This window comes from Epargyreus clarus, unplaced genomic scaffold, assembly GCF_041222505.1.
Source record: "Epargyreus clarus isolate Ecla_fem2 unplaced genomic scaffold, WU_Ecla_fem_2.2 ptg000010l, whole genome shotgun sequence".
Lineage (NCBI taxonomy): Eukaryota > Metazoa > Arthropoda > Insecta > Lepidoptera > Hesperiidae > Epargyreus > Epargyreus clarus.
In genome coordinates this window covers 7,869,760-7,892,276 of record NW_027332218.1, presented here as the reverse complement: position 1 = coordinate 7,892,276, position 22,517 = coordinate 7,869,760, and the positions used below count along the sequence as shown (strand labels likewise).

Here is a 22,517-nt window from a genome sequence, read left to right as displayed (position 1 = left end):
AAGATTAACGTGTAAAAATACATTGACACTAATAAGAATCTATTTACACGTACCACAACAACGCCACACAGCGGCGACAAAATGTTGACAAGTTGTGGTTACGTGTGAATAACATCGCTACAGTTTCTCTTAACTTTATTGTGGTAACTACAAATATATCACTTTGCGACCGAGTAACTGTTCTCTCTCGTGCAGTGTCATTAGCAACATTTGTTTCTGTCTAATAACAGCAGTGATAAACTTTGCTATGGAAGTTCAAAGAGTTTGGAAAGGGCGACATACTTATCCAAGGCATTTCAACTTAGTCCTCAGGGGCACCGACACTGTAGCCGACTTCAGGTAAAACTCTAATTTTATTTGAGATTTATTACAGACGTCTATGGTCGGCAGTTTCCGCTTGCCATTAGGTGGACTGCATACTCGTTGCATTTATTTATTTATTAAATTGTTACTTCTTTAAAATAAAAAAGACAAGTCGTGATTGTGGCACGTGTGAAGAGCGACTAAGTCATTTGAAGCATAACTAAATTCCTTTTATACGGATAATAGGTTAACGGTTCAAAACCTGTCTGGCCTTTTCTTTATAACAGATATAAAACGTATGAAAGAGCCCTTTGTAACATTGACGCGATCCAGGTGATTGATGCGTGGAGAAAGTCCAACATCGATGTATTAGAAAAGGATTTTTGGGTATCGGGACAGGAAACCTAATAAATACAGCTCAAAGTATATGTAGCACAAACGATTAGTACTTACTTATTGATAATTGCCACTGACAAACTCATATTAGTCAAGATTATGACTAATATGAATATGAATATGAATTATGACTAATAAAAGAATAATATCGTTAAACTAGAGAGTTATAAAAACAAAACAAATAAACCTGACTGCTTACAAATGTAGCATATGACTGATGATGATTTGTGGGACAAATTAGGAGAAACCAACCTTAACATCTCATATATTAAGTTCCATTAAGTTGTTTGTGCTGTAGAGCGTGCTAAAGAATGTGACAGACATAAAGACAATATACTATATATAACATACATACATGCAGACAAAAATATTACCTTCCACAGTCTGCTTCAACCAAAAAATCAAACAAAAACGGTATCAAAGTGTTATTTACCAGTTAGTTATTTCCATTCAAAACATTTCAATTGACCCTAATTCAACTCTTAATCAAATTCCAAAACTAAAGTTATCCTTTACAAAATATAAATACAATTTTTATTCTACGAGGAAGACGCTTTCAAACTGTACATTTCGTGCTTACGTTATCGAGCGAAACTTTCGCATTGCGATTCCAAACGTAATATCACTTTTGGCATTTTTCATCATGCCAAATTGTCATGACACGACGTTACGCGACATGAAAATCTTATATCCGTTTCGTGGTACACGCGACGTACGGCCTTGGACCTTTAGCGGACATTATTACCGTATATAGCCTCAACAATAAATGCCTAAACCGCCAACTTCCCAGAAACCTACAAAGATTTACGTAATTTTCGTAACTGGAAATCAATAGTAAACCTATGTGGAGCGTGTATGTTACGAGTATCATATGGAGATAGATAGAAAGATAGCAGCACTTGACTTTTTTACAAGCTTTTTTAATTACTAGCTGACCCGGCAAACGTTGTGTTGTCATACAAATAAAAAAAATTTAAGGGTAAACAACCCTTATCACTTAGGGGTATGAAAAATATATAGTAGCCGATTCTCAGACCTACTGAATATGCATATAAAATTTGGTGAAAATCGGTAAAGCCGTTACGGAGTAGTACGGTAACTAACATTGTGACACGAGAATTTTATATATAAAATAATGACAGTACCTATTCCCTTTGTATTCAAAATTTAAAGGTAATAAAACATACTCAGGTATTACAACACTTCTCCTGTCGCGCGTGTTTGTGTACGCAAGCGCGTCCCAACCACATGCATGCCAATTGGATCCAATCGTTTAATACGTACATACATAAGGGTCGCGAAGATACTGCAGGGAGTTGAGTCTAACATCTTCAACTAGATAATTTTTTTATATGTGGATTTAGCCTCCGATCCCAAGGATATCTTTATGATTCCGTAGGGCACTAATGATATCTAAACATTGTACTCAATATGGTGTAATATTTATGTTAATCCTATGTTTGTAATTTAGTGTCAATACTTTTATGTATAATCCTAATTAAGAAATCCAACAGTGGAAGAGCGAGGCGTTCCTATCACAAGTGTCTCTGACAACTTACCAGGAAGCCACGACTACTAGTTTTAAGGATTTTTCTTTAAATAAATGCATTTTTATTTATTTATTTTTTATTAGTGAGTTAACTCATGTGCGTGTGAGGCATGCGCGTGGAAACGTAAACACGCGCGACAGGAAAAGCGTCCTTACTTGAAGATAGTATTTTCGGCTTTAATCTTTTACTTTTTACAAAGAAGCACCTACAATGGAACTCTTGCGTAATTATGAGACTTTGAAATAGAACCTGCAATGAAACTTTAATGTAATTATGAGTGTAACATTTTTACGTAACAGTTTTTGCTGAATAAGCCAGAGAATTTGATATTATAAATTACTTGACAATAAATCTTGCTATATGCTTAATGTGTGCTACGAAATGGCCCTACATCATGAAACGCCATCAGTCTAGGCGACCATATGTCATTTTTAAAGGCATCGTAATAAGCGCGGTTCTCACGCACGACGCATCCACGTAGTTATTTATTTATTGAGGTGAAATCATCGTCAATGGTGCATTATTTTGCCCTTATTAAAACATAATTATGCGCAAGAAACGTGTAGAGAACGGACGCGATTTGAAACTGACGTTCGAGCTTTTTCCAATACGTCGATTATCTATTTAATGCGAGCAGTATGCGCCTGCCTTTTTTATTCTGTCGCTCGCGATCCAAGCATTACCATCTGGGGGGTTACTACCATCTCTTAAAACAATATTATTTTAATCATACATTGAAATTTCGTAACACTGCCTCGTTAAAGTAAGATTGTTTTTACAATATTACAATAAGCAGTTTTGTATGATGTTGGTCGAAATTATTCATTCTTTTTATGCAGGAAATTTATTTTTTTAGCAATATATACCAATTTCAGTTGGTTTTATTCAATGGATAAGCAAAAAATTAATAAGGGTTTAATCTTGTTCCACTGCGTATAACGGAACACAATCAAGACAGTGGTGCGAAAGAGATGACACTAGTTTCGATGTCTCGTTTCCTCTCGTACAAGGAATAGACACATAGCTCATTCTTTTAAATTACTCGGCAGGGCTAAAACAAAACTGCTTAACTGTTGTGTTGTACGAAACAAAATAATGATGATGCAATATTTTAATAAAACTTTCCTAAACTATGATGATTTTAAAATATGGTGGTAGGCTCCCAGTGGTGCAATTCCGTATATAAAAAGCGTTCGTCCGTAGATTGAACGCATCTCGGGCAGGTGACGTTCACATAGCAACGCGCTTGTAACTGGACAAGCACGAGCCGGAATTTAAAACGTTCGATCTAGAAAGAAATATGAGCGTCGGCGGAGAAGACAAGTGCACTTTTTACACGATAGATATTAAGAGAACGGCATTAAAATGAATTGTGAATAGCGATGCGTGTCGGTTAGAACCGCGTTTTAATATTGCGCTCGATTTACTTTAACTAAGCATGTGCTTATTTGTGTTCTTTTGCTTCTTTGTTTAACATTAAAATTGATAACCAACAATGTAACTGATTAAAATTAAAATGTGATAAAAAAGTTTTAGTTTATACCAATTATATCATATTGTATTTAATACAAATAAAGTGTACCGAAGATAAAAAAAAAATTAAAAATATGATTGAATGTTTTATAATACCACTCATAAACATTTGTACGAATGTATCTGGGAGCGTCCGCAAAACTTCTAATCGTTGAGGCACATAACAACCACTAATCACAAGTATAGACACTTGAAACGACATTCCAGACGAATGTGAAAGTGTTAATTATACATATTCTGTACAAATAAGTACTTATGTAATAAAACAATAACTTGTAACATCTTCAATAATTTTAAGAAAATATGTTAGTGAATTCCGAAGAGCGGAAACAATTTTGTAACTAACACTAAGAACTACGGAGCGTTTTTCTTCCGTCACCGCCGCGGACGCGGAACCGCAACACTCGTAAAAATATGAAAATCTAATATATTAATTTATTTCGGTTATCGTTATCGGCGATTATTGTTGTAATCTTATATCGATCTCTTTCCGTCCAACTTGCGATCGTATACAGTCGTCAAGTTTGGGGGCAGTAGCGTAACCGCGGCAGCTACGTAACCGCACACAACTGCGGTCTATGAGTTTTTAAATAAAACAGTTAATTCACATCCGCACGGGGCGAATGAAAACCGCTCGTGACATCTACCCCTTTTACGTTTTGTCGCTACATAAATACATACATACATACAAGCGATTGCAACGAAATTCTAATTTGGACTTAAATATTTTCATATGAGTTTAACAAATAAATTCGTGTCGCATGTTGGAACGCTACAACAGAAATGCTTGTAGACTTGTTTGCTATGGGCAAATATGAATGTATTTTTATGTAAGAATCTCATTAATGTTGTTTGGAGAGCCGTACGCCTTTCACGGGTTAAGTGGAGATTTCTATTAAATTTGTGAACAAAAATACACTGAATTAAACCGCCTAGCGTCACACGGTAGCCTAGATTTTTCCTTTACACCTAAGTTCACTGTTAACCTAGAAAAATCTTGTGCCTAAGAGTTATGCGAATCGCGTGAGATTTTTATATAAGAACAAACAATCTTTTTAAAAATGAGTGGTGCTTAACGCTTTACATTTATATTTGTATATCTGATTTTTCAATTGTAATAGAGAAGAATGAAATAATTTGTTAATGTTAATGTTGAATGCATGAATTTTGTATATTTATTTTAAAGCAATACTAACTTCTAGGGGTACTATAATTTTTTTATTAAAAAAAAGTCTAAAATCCGTAAAAGTCTGAAAGTGACCGGGAAAAGACCGATTCAAAAGGCCTTAAATACAATATATTTAATGTGTCACCATTTTAATGTATTTCCTGGATAAACATTGTTGTGATGCAACTATAAAACATGGTTAATTTATGGGTTATCACCCAAAACCCAGTTACCGATTTAAGGGCCCATTTTATGGTCTATTTCATGGTGAATGATCACCGTTATTCTTGAAACAATGTGTTGCATTATTGGAACACGTACCACAAATAGTTTAGGTAAAATCGCACTATAAATATAGTGCGATATTTAGAAGAGATGATATTTTTTGTATTTTTTTTATTTTCAACACACTTAGAGACTTTGCAAACTTTAAAATGGTAGAGTTGAATTAAATATAAAGACGTCGCTAATACGATAAAAGCCTCAGAAAAGTTTAAGAAAAGAAGAAAAAGTGATTTTTAGAACAAATTGTTTAGAATTATTTTTAATTGTCAAAAATAAATATTTTTTAACAAGCAGTGATAGCCTAGTGGTTAAAAGACTCGGTCTCTCGATCGAGGGGTCCGAGGTTCAGATCCCAGGCACGCACCTCTGATACTCGTGAGGAAACCTGCATACCTGATAGATTTATAAAAAAAAAATCTCAAAGGTATGTGAAGTCTACCAATACGCACTTGGCCAGCGCGGTGGACTATGACCTAATCCTTCTCATTATGAAAGGAGACCCGTGCCCAGCAGTGGGACAGTAATGGGTTGTTGATGATGACGATGATGTATGTATGTTTCAGTCTTTGGAGCGGATTAAAGGTTATTTTGATTCAAATATTAGCGAGCATTTAAGCGGACAAATATATTTCAAACCAACTCAACCAATCCTGAATGGAGTTCAACAAAGTTAAACGGCCTGCTATGAAGTATCTACCACATAGGACCTTCAATATTTGTTTTCATAGTCATGCCTCATGCTATTCTAATTCATTAATCTACTCATCTAATACTAAACACCAATATGTGTACATTGAAACATGTTTATTGCAGATATGGTTTTGTCATAGCAGTGACAACGATAGATAGCATAGGTGCTGGTCTCATTCAACCTGGACAAGGCTTTGTGGTTTACCCAGTGAAGTACAAGGCCATTGTGTTCCGCCCTTTCAAGGGAGAGGTGCTGGATGCTATCGTCACCCAAGTCAATAAGGTAGAAAATTAAAATTTCTTATTAGCTTACAACTTGGATGTAATTGAACTGCTATTATTATGTTTTGATAAGTGTGAGAAATATAATAGAATAAGGCTAAAATATTTACAAATATGTTGTGTGAGTAATGTCACAATAATCCTTGTGATTTGGATGTTAGACATAAATAAAACATAGGTATTCATTTTTCTAGGTACATATACCTTGTATGTTTTCTAATTTTTTGTATCACAACTTTATTATAAATATAGTCCGCATAAAACTGCTAGTTCACTCTGAATATCTATATCGATATGAATCACATTGCCGTAGCAAATTGTATGACTACACCTGCTCGCAACAACTTCATAGCGGACTATACCACGACACCCCTTATTGTGTGATTCTGGTGAGCTATTTAAAAGTAATACTGGGAAAGTAATACTTTACCAGTTTTTTGTAATAAACAAAATTTGAATTGTTAAAATAATCTTGCTGGGAATCAAATTTGAATGAAAAAAAGTAATAATAGGTTGTTGATGATGATGATGAATTTTTTTTTACATTCTAAGATTTTTAAATGAATGGTTTAAATGAAAAAGAAAACAACCCTCAAAAGAATTCACATATACTACTTGATATACCTATATCTAGTAGGTAAAAGAAAGCATTTCTCGCGCATAATAAATTGAGTCCTTGTCTTTAAATAGGCCTCGAGGTTACTATTTCGAGTTCTAGATTTTCCTCGCCTTTTCAATAATTGGCCTTGTGGTTATTTAACAGTTTGTTATCGCAGTTTAACCGTTTAACGATGTCATATATCTTTAGGGGCGGGCCAAGGACGGTACCCGCTTTTCTATACAGAATACTAAATGTAATTTTAGGGCTGACGTCTTTTGATAAAGGAAAGAATAGATTAAGATTCTTTGTTTGAAAACGGCAACAATATGCACAAGTTACTACTGCTAAATAGTAATGGTTTTTATAAAGAAAATACATTTTGAAATTCATTTAAGCATTCATTTCTAATATTTATTTTTTGAATTCATTAGTCAAATTTTAAGATAATTGTAACCCGGGTTTTTTAAATACTTTGAAAAATTTTAAGTAACAGCAATCAGTTAATTTAGTTTTAATCCAATATATACATAAACTTAAACGTTAAATAAATAATCGTATCAATTCGTTCACACTTATAATTTATATTAGTCTAATTTGTTTAATTAGAAAATGTCCCGACGTCTAGCATCGCAGACCCTCTGACTAAGCGTCTAGTGTAATCACGACGCTTCCTACGGATATGCTAATCCGTATACCGTCACGCAATTTTAGGGCCCTTCCAAAATACAGGCGGCGTGTTGTAAGCGCTTGTTACGCAATGCGATCAATACGCAACGGGATTTATTAAGATCAAATAGACTTAGGTCCTTAATAAACGTTCTTCGGGTTGAGGTTTTTAGCTAATGTAATTTGGAACATCTACGAGTTTATATGTCGACGGTACTAAAGTCGGATAGGTGTAGGAACTATCGATGTTTTAAGGGTTTTTTATGCTTGAAAGTGTTTAAGGTATATAGGTCAATTGGGCAAAGCCGGTATCATCGATCTCTGAACAAAATGCACGAGAAATTTTTACTCTATCCTTAGGGGGAGGGAGTAGCCACATATACATACATTATATACTGTTAAAAATGATGGGTAGTTAATTTTAAATTCGGTCCAATCTGGAGTCCATAGTTCGAATCCCCAACACCTCCGAATTGTCGCAGTTATGTGCGAATTAGAAATTAATTATCGCTTGCTTTACCAGCGAAGAGAGAACATCGTGAGGCATGCACACTTGAGTGTTTTAAAAACTTCACAATATTTGAGCTCTAACAATCCATACTTCGCCAGCGTGGCCCATAATTCCCTTTCACTGTAAGAGGTTGTATTTTTCTTAACAGTGTGATAGTAACGAGTCGTATACAATAGCATCATCATCATCATCAACCCATTACTGTCCCACTGGTGGGCACGGGTCTCCTCTCAGAATGAGAAGGATTAGGCCATAGTCCACCGCGCTGGCCAAGTGCGTATTGGTAGACTTCACATACCTTTAAGATTTTTATCTCTCAGGTATGCAGGTTTCCTCACGATGTTTTCCTTCACCGTTTAAGCAAGTGATAATTCATTTCTAATACGCACATAAATTTAATAAATAAATTTGAAAATCAGAGGTGCGTGCCTGGGATTTGAACCTCGGACCCCTCGATCGAGAGGCCGCGTTTCTTAACCACTAGGCTATCACTGCCACATAATTTGATACAATAGCATCAAAGCCACTATTTAACCGCACCATTTGCAACTATATACGAAAGAAGCTCGTTATACTAGTATTTGAAGAGGGTAAAAAATCGTGACACAAAGCGCGTGCCGTCTGGCGACGCCGCCACCCCCGTCTCCCCAACGAATTAGTCTGGGCTCCTGCGACGAATTTTAGGATTAAAATCAATGTCACACAATGGAATTTATAGCGTTGCTGATTTTGAAAGGGCAGATTGTTTAAGTAGGTATCTACTACTTGCCTACCAATAATTGCTTATTATTTTAGATAGTGTTAGGTACGAATACCTTATTTTTATTACTGTTACTGCTTCTGTTAATATGAGACGAAATTAATAATAACACCTTTGTTAGCAATAAAATATGACTATATATTGAATGTTAAAGGAAATTCCTTTACTTAGGTACACTTTCATAGTTTCTTCAACCTTTGAAATACTAATTAAAATTAGTTTACTACGAAATTAATAATATAAATAAAATATTTCATACTCCGTAATCACAATCAAACATACATGAGGCTTTATGGATGAATGGCACGAAAGAAAATTCGCCTAAAATACATAAAGTAGGCAACATGGCGTTGCGTGTATTTTCGTACCGGAAGATATGACCATTTCGCATGCTCATTTGTCGTATATTTTTCTGATAATCAGCTGTAACCACGGAATACGGTCTTTTCGGATTTATTTAGACAAAAAAAACTCAAAATGATAAAACATACACCACTACCATACAAATTTAGAAGTGAAATATACTTTGCTTAATGAAGCTTTAATTTTGCAAAGTAACAGGGTAATTGTTCAGGAATTTTGTTCTATATTTGTCATGACAGTTTTCCTACTCCGTATTAATAGACTACAAATTCCGCTTTTACATTTAGTTTAGATTTTTATTCATATTACGAATTAATTTATGTCAGTAACATGAAATGTACCGTAAAGTAACAATTCGTTAGATAGCGTAAAAATAAATAAAAAAAAAACATTTGATTTAATCCAAAATGCAAACATTAAAATTTAGAAGCATTTAGAAGCAAACATTAATGAATTCAAAAAAATTAACAAACAAATTGATTTTACCAATCAATATTGGTGTATTGATTGCCCCATTCACTAAAAAACAACATTTAGTCATGGTTCAAACTTCAAAGTATCTATTCATAAAGATATTCGCAACTCGCGCAACTTTAAAATCGATTGTTATTAATAGATATTTTATAATATCGTTATGTTATTGAGCACGTATCGAATGTAAATGCGTGTTTTCATACAAATATCGCCGAAATATAATTGATATTTCATATCAATTATGTAAGTCTATTATACAATTGAGGTTTTATTCCGAAATTTCGCTAAAGAAAGTGTTATAACTATAACAGCAGTTAGTCGTTACGCGATTTGTTTCATAGAATCGAATTCTGAATATTGAAACTTTCGCAGAAAAAGTATAATGGAATATAATGATTATTGGTCGCAATGTAAATAATATTTTGTGGTTATTTATTTAATCTGAACGTAGCCTAAGGTTTCTAGAAAGTCTAGGTTTCAGCTTCAGACACTGATAAAAATATTATCGACGTATACTGTAAGGAATTACTCTGGTCTGCCGGTTCGAGTCTCGGGCAGTCGGAAATGTAAATGATAAATTTAATTATTTATTCCGAATTCTATGTACATAATGAAAAACACCCCCGACAAACACGTATAACATAATTATCTTCTACGGACTAGCTTAGGTCTAAAATAGCTAAATTATCTCAGGACTGATAAGTATTTTTTTTGCGAAATATATCGACGTCTTCGCATTATTACGAGTGAGGATTGCTATAGAAGGTAATTAAAACTTATATCAAAATTAACTCCACTTCAAAGTTCAAACCCTCCACATATCGAATGCTACAATGTATAATACTTCGAAAGGGTTTTCATACAAAGACAAGTTGTAAGCGGATAATTATCTTGTCACAATGCATGCATATGCAAGGGGTGCGCGGTTTTAGTTCGATCCGCGCCGTATAGCTACGCAATGGCGCTCGGTCGCCGCGCCAACCTCATCTGTCATCCTTTATGAGAAAGGGGAAACAGCCGAAATATATTTCCCTATTTCTGCCTTGTAACAGCTGTAAATCTTTCTTGTAACGTCTGAATCTTTGACGATGTTGTGATACTGTATTCTAATTTGTTGTGATAAACAGATATAGGTTCTAATATTAGGCACTTGACTACTCAGTAGCAACAATGCATCTGTGATCGACGTCATGTACGGCTTATGTGCTACATAGAGGAACGCTAAGAACAACAGTGAACACTTAAAATCAAATGAGCCTACTAAATATCTATAAAAACGTCAGGCAACACTAAAAGGGAGGTTATTGCGAGCTATATTCCTTTTCACCTAATAAAATCTCAACCGAAAATTTGTGTTAGTGATTTACTAAGTAAATTTGTACAATACACTATTATTACAGTACATTTGTAATATTCCTCGACTGTGCGTAATGTGTTGAAAGTCAACGTAATGTCAAAATAATGTAAAAATTTACAACCAACCAGATAGCCATATTATTAGGTTTTTTATTTCGCTCGAGATAACAAATCCCGTTGGTATCACCAAAATTTAAACAGGTAGCTAGACTGAGCAAAAAACACGAGTACACAAACGTAAAAAAACGTAACGTCATGACTTTAATCGTCGCTTTATCGTTCATCATCGCTTGTGTCCACTCAGTGTGTCGGCGATATTGCCGGACCCGCGGGCGATGTAGCACCGCATCGGCGCTCGCTCATGCGGCGTTGCTCAGTTGCTCACCGAACGGTAAGAATTTACAGTAGGAGCAACATTCTTTGCTTTTTTGTCACGGAATGCGATACAATGCAATCTGGCGCTTCGACGAATTTGCCTCGTCATCGCGGCATGTGACTAAGAATTTCTTTCGATCTATGCTCGAAAGACACGCGTAGAACATAAAATGTTTTTAAGAAATGGTTAGACTTGCGTCTTTAATGTCAGCTGTATTGCAACCATTTCTGTAATAAATGCAATTTACGCTACTAAGTTCTACTGAGGTTTTAAGGGGAAGGTGTTACAAACAGGATGAGTTCTATTTTAAGGAATGTAAAGCGGAATCAAATAGCCTTTATGGGAATGACTTCAAGACTCATGTTTTATGGATATGACACGACTTTCAGCATAAAGCGAAAATCAGACGCCATTTCATCACGGTATATTTCAATATCAATATTTTAATTCCTAATCCAGCTATATTAATATATTTTTCTTTCGATACAATTATGTAAGAAAAAGGTACAACATACTTAAAACATTTTTTTTATCTCATGTTGGACAAGACATATACGGTTTATTTAAAGCTCGTCTCTACATCTCTACAATAGCGTCGTTCTTGTCAAAACATGATTTCACGTTATAGATTTTTTATACAAAGGCGTTTTATTTAATTTTTTTTTATACAAAGGCTATTGTTCTTGTCAAAACATGATTTCACGTTATAGATTTTTTATACAAAGGCGTTTTATTTATTTATTTTTTTATACAAAGGCTATTGATTGAGATATGTAACAAACACATTTTCTAATTAATACCATTAAAACTAAACTAACGATGACTTTATTGATGAAATAATTTCTTTTTTATCATAATAACCTATATATACGCGATATTTACCAACTAACAGTTTATTAGTCGTTATTTTGAATATTTCTTTTCGATGATTAGTGATAATTTATTCGTCGTTATTTTCAAGATTTTTTACGAACCTTTTTTTCTTTTCTTCAAAAATTATTACGTCATAAAACTGTATAATCAGAACGCTATCTATAAAAAATATTCCAAGCTTTTTATATGTCTGCGTTTAACGATCTATCTTCAGCTCACAGAGGCTCGTTAACCTAGACTTATAATATCGATAGGTGTGAATAACCCCGAGACTTGTAAGTTCACGAACTTTACGCCCCCAACGTTCTAGAACTTCATAAAAGCTCCAACAGCTGGCACTGAAATCTTGATAAACTTACAATGCGGCCTCCGCAATAATATATACCTAAGGCCTAATAAGAGTTCAATTTAATATTTAATAAATGTTTGTTATATTAAATTTCAGTGTAATATAATTGTACTAATATTGTAATGTTATAGTTTTGAAAATGTTTCCTCGTTATTAAAAAAAAAATTGGTTATTTTGTAATATCGGGTTACACATAACCCTGGCTACGTAACTGAAATCTTTATTTCTGAAAACGAAAAAAATTGCTTCTGAAAAATATTTCATCTAAATCTAGATTTTTGTTTCCCTATCTTTCTGAAAATTATTTTCTCACGAACTAGATTTTTGTCTACCTAACCTTGGACCTCAGCAATAAAATATTCAATCCCAACCCTGACCTTTCCAAAACAAAGCCCTACTGAAAACTGAAACGCTGAAAGCTCTACCGCAGCATCCGCGCAGCGCAGAAACAACCCTACAATCTACGTACATACCTGTTCTTTCCATGACCGATCTTGTAGAGCTCGACGTGCTTGAACTGGGCGTAGGTGGCCATCGTAGTTTTTTTCTTTGATACACGGGGATTAGCACTGAGTGTGGAACACTGCGCGATACCGGCAGATGGTGTGTGATAGATCGACGTGCGTCCGTTACGGCTGTCGTCAGCTGACTGAGCGCGCGCGGGCCGGTACCCTCGCTTAAGTCGATGGCACCACCCTCCGCCCGCGCGTGAAAAGTGAACCGCGCATGCTCACCGCTTCCGTGCGGCTTGTTTTGCTTTTTTAGGGTTCCGTACGCAAAGGGTAAACACGGAACCCTTTTACTAGGCCTCCGCTGTGTGTCTGTCTGTCTGCCTGTCACAGCACTTTAAATTTATTTGATTTGATTTGTAAAGTGACAATTCAGGACCATAAAGTGAATACTGTAGCCGCTATTACAAAAAATACTAAAATAAATAATATTTTTTTAAAAGAAGAGTCCCAATAAAAAAACTGGTATCTTTCGACGTTTTATCCATTGTATCTATTGGACCTTTATAGTTAAACACTTTTAATAATTTTAACAAGGCATGTACCTACTTTTGTAGTTGCTGCAATAAAACATACTAAAAATTAAAAAAAGATCGGTGATACGGAACCCTCCGTGCATGAGTACGACTCACACTTGACCAATTACTTCCACCAACCATCACCTGGTGGTCCTGTTCGCGCGCGACATATGCCCCGGCCAGATGACACGTGTCAACAGATAGGGTAAACTGGTTACAGACACAAAAAACGTCTCGATGACTGACATGGAACCGGTCGCTTCCTCGGAAGCCAAATAACTCTCCCTTTTAAACTAATACATCACATATTTTGAGCTACGACGTGTGTGACGTGACGTGTGACGTTTTTTTATGTTATTTGTAAGCACAGGTTAATGTTACCTGCTATATACAGTTATACACGTCACGAGCGTACTATTTTTTTTATAATGTAAGAGTAGCAGACGAGCATGCAGTCCACCTGATGGTAAGTGGCTACTGCCGCCCATGGACATCTGTAATCAACCCCAGATAAGATAAGATATTCCTACCTGAGGTCGGCCACAGATGCGGCGAGGACTAAGCTTCCAGCTTAGTCCTCAGGGGTAGCGGCGCCTCGGAAAAGTCTGTCTCCCTTACCACACCCTTCAAACCGGAACACAGCAGCTCCTAATACTGCTGTTATTAGTACTATTGTTGTACATAAGCAATAAACAGTAGATTCTGGAGTTATTAAGATATAATAAATGCAATAATGCACCACTTAAATTATCGAGGCCTCAAAATGTTTGTATCGTCTAAATATTGGATTTACCTTTGACGTGATATGATACGAATCCAACGACATCTCTCTCAGCTGTTAAAATCCTTTAAGCCATTTAAACGTGTTAAGTGTTAAGATACGAGGCGCTCCAAAGAATGAAACATACATACATACATACCACCTACATACCTACATACAACCTAAATGCAAAAACCCTATTACGTATATGAATGTGTAGAAAATACAATTGAATATTATAAAAGGTGTGATAAAGTCACATATGCTGTTTCTGAGTAGTAAATTGGATCATCTCATTACGTAAATTTATTATAACAAAACAACTATAACTAATAGTAATATTTTAACATAATTTCTTTGTAACATATAATAGTATGTACTGTATATAAGAAAGAAATTAATGTCGTGCTAAAAAGAAGCGAGGGAGAGCAGAAACCTTAAATGGTTTATAAAAAACATATATATATATATTATAATATCCATTACTAACCAAAACATAAATGAAACAAGCAACTAAAAGCACCGCAGCGCTCGAGTGTGCCGATATCATTTCAAATGGGATCTTCCTGCGATAGATCATTAATGTTAATTCATGAATCACGCACTTGCTGCATAATTGACTTCTGTTCATTAAGCACTTGTACGTTTTCTTGTATGTACCTACTCAGTCGGTACGCATCAGTACCGAGAGCTCATTGAAAACAGTAATATTTTTTATGCGATTGCGGAGTACATACGCGTACACAAAGGTAGGTAAGAAGATGCTAAAACCCTTTGTGGTCCGACTTCGGCGGCACCACCGCCACACCTATTTCTGCCTAATAACAGCAGTGTTAAGCGCTGCTGTGTACTGGTTTGGATGGTGTGGTAAGGGAGACATACTTTTCCGAGGCGTTCCAGCTTAGTCCTGAAGGGTAGCAGCGCATCTGTGGCCGACCTCAGGTAAGAATATCTAATCCTATCTGCGGTTGATTACAGATGTCCATGGGCGGCAGTAACCACTTACCATCAGGTGGACTGCATGCTCGTCTGCTACTCCTATAATATATATAAAAAATCACGTATGGCCACCGCTCCGTCACACGGCTCCTCAAACATTTTACGAGACACTATTTTTAAGCTCAGGCAAACCCACGGGCCACAACTAGCAACACATAACGCACAAAGGACTCGAAAGTAGATAAAAAGTAAAAGCCACTTGCAACGTCAACGTTACATCTATAATGTTGTCAAAAACCTTTTGGCGAGGTTAACACGAGGTTAGGAAAGTTATTAGTGTACCATAGGAGCGAGTGTCTTGGAAATGCATTACTGTGGGAATATGTTTACGTACCTGCACTTAAATCACCGCATGTCCGCTTAAGTAGTGAACCGTAAACATCGACTAATGTGCGAATTGAAACACACGGGCGAATATTTTGAATGATGACGTTCTACTTAGAAATGTTAAAAGCTGTCATTTCGTTTTCATGAAGCTTGAAGTTAGGGTAGATGAATATCATAATTACGCAATTAATTTAGTATCACCAAAAATAACTTTAATGTATTTATAAACCATAAAATTATCGATAACCTTCTCTCTATGATCTGTTTAAAGGCTATTTACTTCATTTAAAAACTCAATGATGCTAAATTTCACCTTTACTTTAACGATTATTCTACGAAAAAATATAGAAATATTTTTTTTTATAAAAGTTATCCTAATATAATTTAATATAAGATTAAAGTACCAATTTCTATACATATTATTATGGTTGCTCATATTTATTATGGCTTACGATTTTTCTATTTTAAGCATACCACACATTTTATCGATTTGAATCACAACAGCGTTTGCCCGCTCCGGCGTACTCGCCGCAAAATTAAACGACCGTATGTCACCATACATGGACCAGCGGCGTCGCCATCCATCTTCTGAGCGGCACACGTCAAACGGCCGAGAGCTTCCCCGTTTCAACACCACACCATTACCACGTATACAATTTGTAGCACTATTTCACGCGAATCATAATCAAAAAATAATCAATTCTCAGCCTTATGGGTATACGCATAAAAAATCAGTGTAATCAGTGATAGCCTATTGGTTAAGAAACTCAGCCTCTTGATCGAGGGGTCTGAGGTTCATATCCCAGGCACACACCTCTGATTTTTCAACGTTATGTGTTCATTTGATATTGATTATCAGTTGCTTGTACGGTGAAGGAAAACATCGTGAGGAAACCTGCATATCTGAGAAATATTAAAAAAAGTTTCCAAAGGTATGTGAAGTCTTCCAATACGCACTTGGCCAGCGCGGTGGACTATGGCCTAATCCTTCTCATTTTGATAGAAGACCCGTGCCCAGCAGTGGGACAGTAATAGGTTGATGATGATGATGCATAAAAATCAAAGCATGAAAGCGCCATGCATGTGTCGTTTATGCACGAAATGCAGGGCAGTGCATTTAATGCATCCATGCGTATATGGGGTGATCAAAAGCGTGGATCAAAGCCTTACTGGCATATATTACTGACATATTCAAGTCCACGTTTAAACGTTTTTAATTATGTATATTAAAGCTGCGATGATTTATAAATTACTCTGGCTAATATCCGACATTTTATTACGTTGGTTTAGTACATTATTTGGTAGCACATTCGATAAAAACATGTCACGTTTTTTATACTTGTGCAATGTGTTTTTACCACGCTTTTATTGGCTTGGGTTGTATCTATGTATGTATATATGTATGTAAAGGAATCTTTGAACTAGATTTTTACCCACTTTGAACGGTCCGATTAATTTAATATTTTGAACAATTATCAAGAACCGATGACAATACACGATTTTAATAACTTTACCCCATTCTCCTTATCAGGATCGTCAGGAATCAGGATTAACGATTTGCCTTGAGCGATTATAGCGTGTTTTTTTAGTTTGTGAACTATAATCATTATTGTTTATAGTTTAACCTAATGATTAGGCAGACTTTTCACCTGATGGAAAATAGTCAACGCCGCCTATGGACGTTTGCAACACCAGAGGAGTCGCCAATGCATCGCCGGCTTTGTATGAGAGCTCTTTTTGCACCTTTATTGAAGAGCCCCATGTCATAGCGCTCCGATAATACCTCAGTATTATTATTAGTCTATTAAAATTATTACCATACAATAGTGAAATCAAAATTTAAAAATACTATTTAAGCATATTTCATTAATTTCGTAAGAGATCATTTTTTGTATATAGGCAACAGCATCTACAATAGCCATGTAAATCATCAGCAATCATTAATGCCGATATCGCATCAATTTTGTTTTTACACGCTTTTTATTAGCTTCACCTGTATGTTTGTATGTTTGTTTGTATGTTTGTAACCGACTTCTTTGGGCGCGATTTTGACCCACTTTAAACGGCCAGATTTCGTTCAAACTTTGTAGATTTATTTCACAATTATACTATTTACTGTTCCTTAATTGATTCCTAGATTCATTTAGATTTTCTACTTTTTAGTTAATTTTATCATAAAAGCGTGTTTTTTAGTTTTTTGAACTATATTTATTTTATATACTATAAGTAAGATACGTCAAGAAAATGAATTTCTGACCCTGTCAGCTATGATAATACAAGTAATATTTCTGATTAGAATAATGTAAAATCAGTCATAATAATTAATATTTATTAACACGCATAATCCTATCCCATTAATATTTTGAAATGTGAAAGCTTGTAAGTTTAGATGTTTGAATACTGTTTGATATTCAATCAAGTAAAACAGCTGAACAGATTTGCATGAAATTTGGTTCATGAATAATTTATGACCTGGATTAAGGCATAGGTAATGTATAATAAAAAGTAATATTACTACAAATATTTTAACTTATGACAACCCGGCCAAATGGTTGAAAGCCTGTCTTTCAATCAAGGGGTCGGAGGTTCGAATCACGAGGTGCATATTAGAATTTAATTATAACTTACTCTAATGGAAAAACGTCGTGAGGAAACCTGCCCGTCTAGGGTTTAAATAAAAAGGACCTCAAAAGTTTGTAAAGTTTACTAAGTCTACCAACTTGCACTTGTCCAGCGCGGTGGGTGAAGATCTACACCCCTTGCACTGTGAGAGTAGACACAGCAGTGGGACAGTAATAGATTGACAACGATGATTATAAATTAGTAATATTGAAAAAATAACACCTTGTGGCCTATATATTAAACGCAACTACATCAGAAACACCGGTATTTTCAATAGAAATCAATTTTCGGATTGTATTTCCTGTTATTCTGTTATGTTAGATAATATCGCTCCGTTTGTTAACTTATGTTGTTTGATATTCAATCACGCAAAAACAGCTGAAGGGATTTGCATAAAATTTGGTTCACGAATAATGTATGAGCTATAATAACACAAGATTATCCCGTATTATATAATAGAATTCGCGAACATTTTTACAAATTATTATCTGAAGGTGGTAGAACCCTTTGCGGTTGGACTCCGGCGGCACCACCGCCCCACCTATTTCTACCTAATAACAGCAGTGTTAGGCGCTGCTGTGTTCCGGTTTGAAGGGTGTGGTAAGGAAGACATACTTTGTCGAGGCGTTCCAGCTTAGTCCTCAGGGGAAGTGTCGCATGTGGATCCGACCGCAAGTAGGAATATCCAAACGTATCTGGGGTCGATTACAACTCTCCATGGGCGGCAGTAGACACTTACCATCAGGTGAACTGCATGCTCGTTTGCTACTCTTACATTATAAAAAAAAACATTACAAAGTTTTAACAGATACTGTTCTATATTTTTGACACGCCGACACCAGAAACACCGGTATTTTCTATGGAAATCAATGTTTGGATTGTATTTCCTGTTGTTCTGTTACGCTAGATAACATCGCCGCGTTTGTTATCTCATGTTGTTTGTTTGTAATTCACCTGGCTTGTAATACAGCTGGCTTTCTTCAATACCTCAACACTATTTATATATGGCAATTTAATTTTTCGGAACCGCGTTCGCGGTTTTACAATGTTTCTTAGATTTAAACACCAATTTTGTCGTGAGTATTTTTTTTTACATTATCAATCTAATTTGGATTCTAATTTTGGATTTGGATGTGACATGTTATGTTTAAGTCTGGTACAAACGATCATTCGTTTGCAGATGACCATGAGCGACAGTGAAACCTTAACATTAAGTACACTGCAAGCGGTTTCATAGCATAAAAGAGACAAATGTAACAAACTGACGTCCGTTGTTAATACTCAATCTATCAAAAGTGTGTTTACCAAAGATCGCAGTTTGACAATTTCTTCCGTGGAAAAATTTCGAATGTTGATATTTAGTAGGCAAAATATTGGATATTTCGATTATTAAAAACGTCCATAAATCTGGATATACAAATCAATGGAACTGTAAACTCATTGATTTCCGACTCTCATAATTTCGGAACACCACAACTGACAACACATTTTTATGACTTATAAAAACAAACGCATATATATAATCGTAACAAAATCACGTTTCGTCCAATATGCCACATTCGTGCGTATATACTGTACAATAAAAGGCGTGTAACATCGATACGATCTATAGAACGCTGACTGTGCGATCTACGCGTGATTCACGCGTCGAAGAGGGCACACAGCATTTATCAACAGTTATCTGTCCATCATCATCAACTCATTATTGTCCCACTGCTGGGCACGGGTCTCCTCTCAGAATGAGAAGGATTAGGCCATAGTCCACCGCGCTGGCCGATTACGTATCGGTAGACTTCAATTACCTTTGAGATTATTTTTTTATAAATCTCTCAGATATGCAGGTTCCCTCACGATGTTTTCCTTCACCGTTTTAGCAAGTGATAATTAATTTGTAATACGCACATAATTTCGAAAATCCAGAGGTGCGTGCCTGGCATTTGAACTTCGGACCCCTCGATCGAGAGGGCGAGTTTCTTAACCACTTAACTGACTTCTTATCTGTCCGTCAACCCATTACTGTCCCACTGCTGGATAGCGTTAAAAGGGTTGATGCATAGTCCATCGCGCTGGCCAAGTGCGAATTAGTACACTTGACACACCTTTAACAACATTTTTTAAAGAACTCTCCTCAAAGTACAGACTTCCTCGCGATGTATTGCCTTCACAGTTTAAGTAAGAGATATTTGATTTTTAAATATTGAATGAGCAATCTAGGCGTGAATGATTTACAGCATTTATCAACTCTTATCTGGCCGACAGTCTTTTACACGCCTTTTACCTTTTCCACAGCTGGCCACGGATCTCCTCACAGATTGACAACCATTGAGACCTTAATCCACCGCGCCGCCCAAGTGCAAATTTGAAAACATTTTTTTAAGAATTCTTAGGCGTGCAATTTGAGAATGCAGTTATACTGATAGTAAGTGACCACTGCTGTACATAAACATCTTTAATCAACCCCATTGTTCAGGTTTTATGTTAAACAAAATTAATACTTGTATAGTTCGCGCCACACTGCTAGTTCGATTGTCTATAAAACTGTTACAGCACTTCTTAGTTTAATTGTTTTACTTTTCACAATAATTTACTTAGTTTTTAAAAGATTAAAAACCTACCTGGGATCGGTCATAGATGCGTTGGTACCCGTGACGACTAAGATGTCCGCTTCGGGTAAGTATGTCTCTATAACCATACCCTTCAAACCAAAACGCAAAAGCACTTAACACAGCTATTATTAGGCAGAAATAGCTATGGCGATGCTTCCAGAATCCACATAGGGTCCTACCAACATCCGAACCCAATTTTTTCCTTCACGACTTAATTAATTTCCTATGCTGACTGTACAATCTCGTGATTCACGCGTCGATCTCCGAACACAGAGCATTTATCAATCCTTATCTATGACGAACGATTTAATGCCGAATTCAATCGACATGCATTATCTCACTGTGATTACAACTTTCTCGGGCTACCGTAAGATGGTTAACTCTTCTTTATCTAAGTTCCGTGAACGAAAGTAACTTAAATTATAATGGTGTTAATTTCGAAAGTGCTCCCGCATTGTTGTACCATTACTTATAATTATACCGAATTATTATGACGAGGCGAGTGGCTTAGTGGTTATTATATAAAATCAGCTATTTTGTTATAACGGAAGTAGCAGTCGAGCGGTCCACCTGATGGTAAGTGGCTTCTGCCGGACATGTCATCTGTAATCAACCCCAACGATTAGATATTCCTACTTGAGGGAGGCCACAGATGCGCCGCTACCCCTGAGGACTAAGCTGGAACGCCTCGGAAAAGTATTATGTGTCTTCCTTACTACACCCTTCTAACCAGACCACGGCAGCGCTTAAGACTGCTGTTATGAGGCAGAAATAGGCGATGGTGCCGCCGGAGTCTACTTACCATCAGGTGAACTGCATGCTCGTCTGCTACTCCTATATTATGAAAAAAAAAAAGAAAAAAGTCGAACCACAAACGGTTCCACAACCCTCATAATAAACGTAATTTACATATTCAAAGACTATCATAGCCCTCAGGAGTGGCTACGTAGAATCCTTGTTCTATATAGAGTATGTACCGACACAGTACATATGCATGTTTACACTTACATATATGTTTGTATTTCTGTCTATATGTGTCAGCGATAACAATACACGATAACAGAGTATCCTTGTATCGAGGTGTTACTCTCGAAAATATCGAAAAGTTACAGTGATAAGCTTAACTCACTATGTACAAGAAAATTTAAGTAGGAAGAAAAAATATGTATGACCAATAAATTCCACACACACACGCACGCACACACACGCACATAGGCATACCGGACACCAGTAATAATTATAATTATTTTTAAGTTTCTCATTCTAAGTGACGTAAAAAGTCTTATGAGAAATAAAAATTCTTAAACCTAATCCTATGACCATTAAATTAAGACCTTACTTATTTCAATTGCTTCAAAATGTTTGTAAATATTATGTGAAAATAAATGGTTATCTTTACAAAGACATCTTATTAAAAATGCTGATAGTTTAATGGTCTTTTATGGAATTTATAAACAAACGTATTCCATTTCGGTAGCAACTATCTAATCTATGCCGTACTGAGGCCTTTCTAATCGCAAAACTGAATTTTTAAGTAGACACGTTTTAAACAGAATACGGCTAACAGATTATAATTTTGTAATGGAGACATGAGATAATGACTAGGAATTTAAGGAATTATTTGAATGGACGAAAACGGA

At 35.8% G+C, this 22,517-nt stretch overlaps 1 protein-coding gene across 7 annotated transcripts in view; it reads right to left on the bottom strand.

The window, feature by feature from the left end:
- Nucleotides 1-22,517, bottom strand: part of Jupiter (microtubule-associated protein Jupiter) — a 230,246-nt gene that overhangs the window by 118,706 nt on the left and 89,023 nt on the right. For 3 of the 7 annotated variants that reach the window (XM_073077356.1, XM_073077359.1, XM_073077361.1), the window contains exon 1: nt 13,010-13,209. The exons of the other annotated variants lie outside the window; for them this stretch is intronic. In XM_073077356.1, the coding sequence (XP_072933457.1) occupies nt 13,010-13,071 (62 nt within the window). In that variant the 5' untranslated portion in view covers nt 13,072-13,209. Of the gene's footprint in view, nt 1-13,009; nt 13,210-22,517 lie in introns of those variants that run through there. 7 annotated transcript variants of the gene reach the window in all.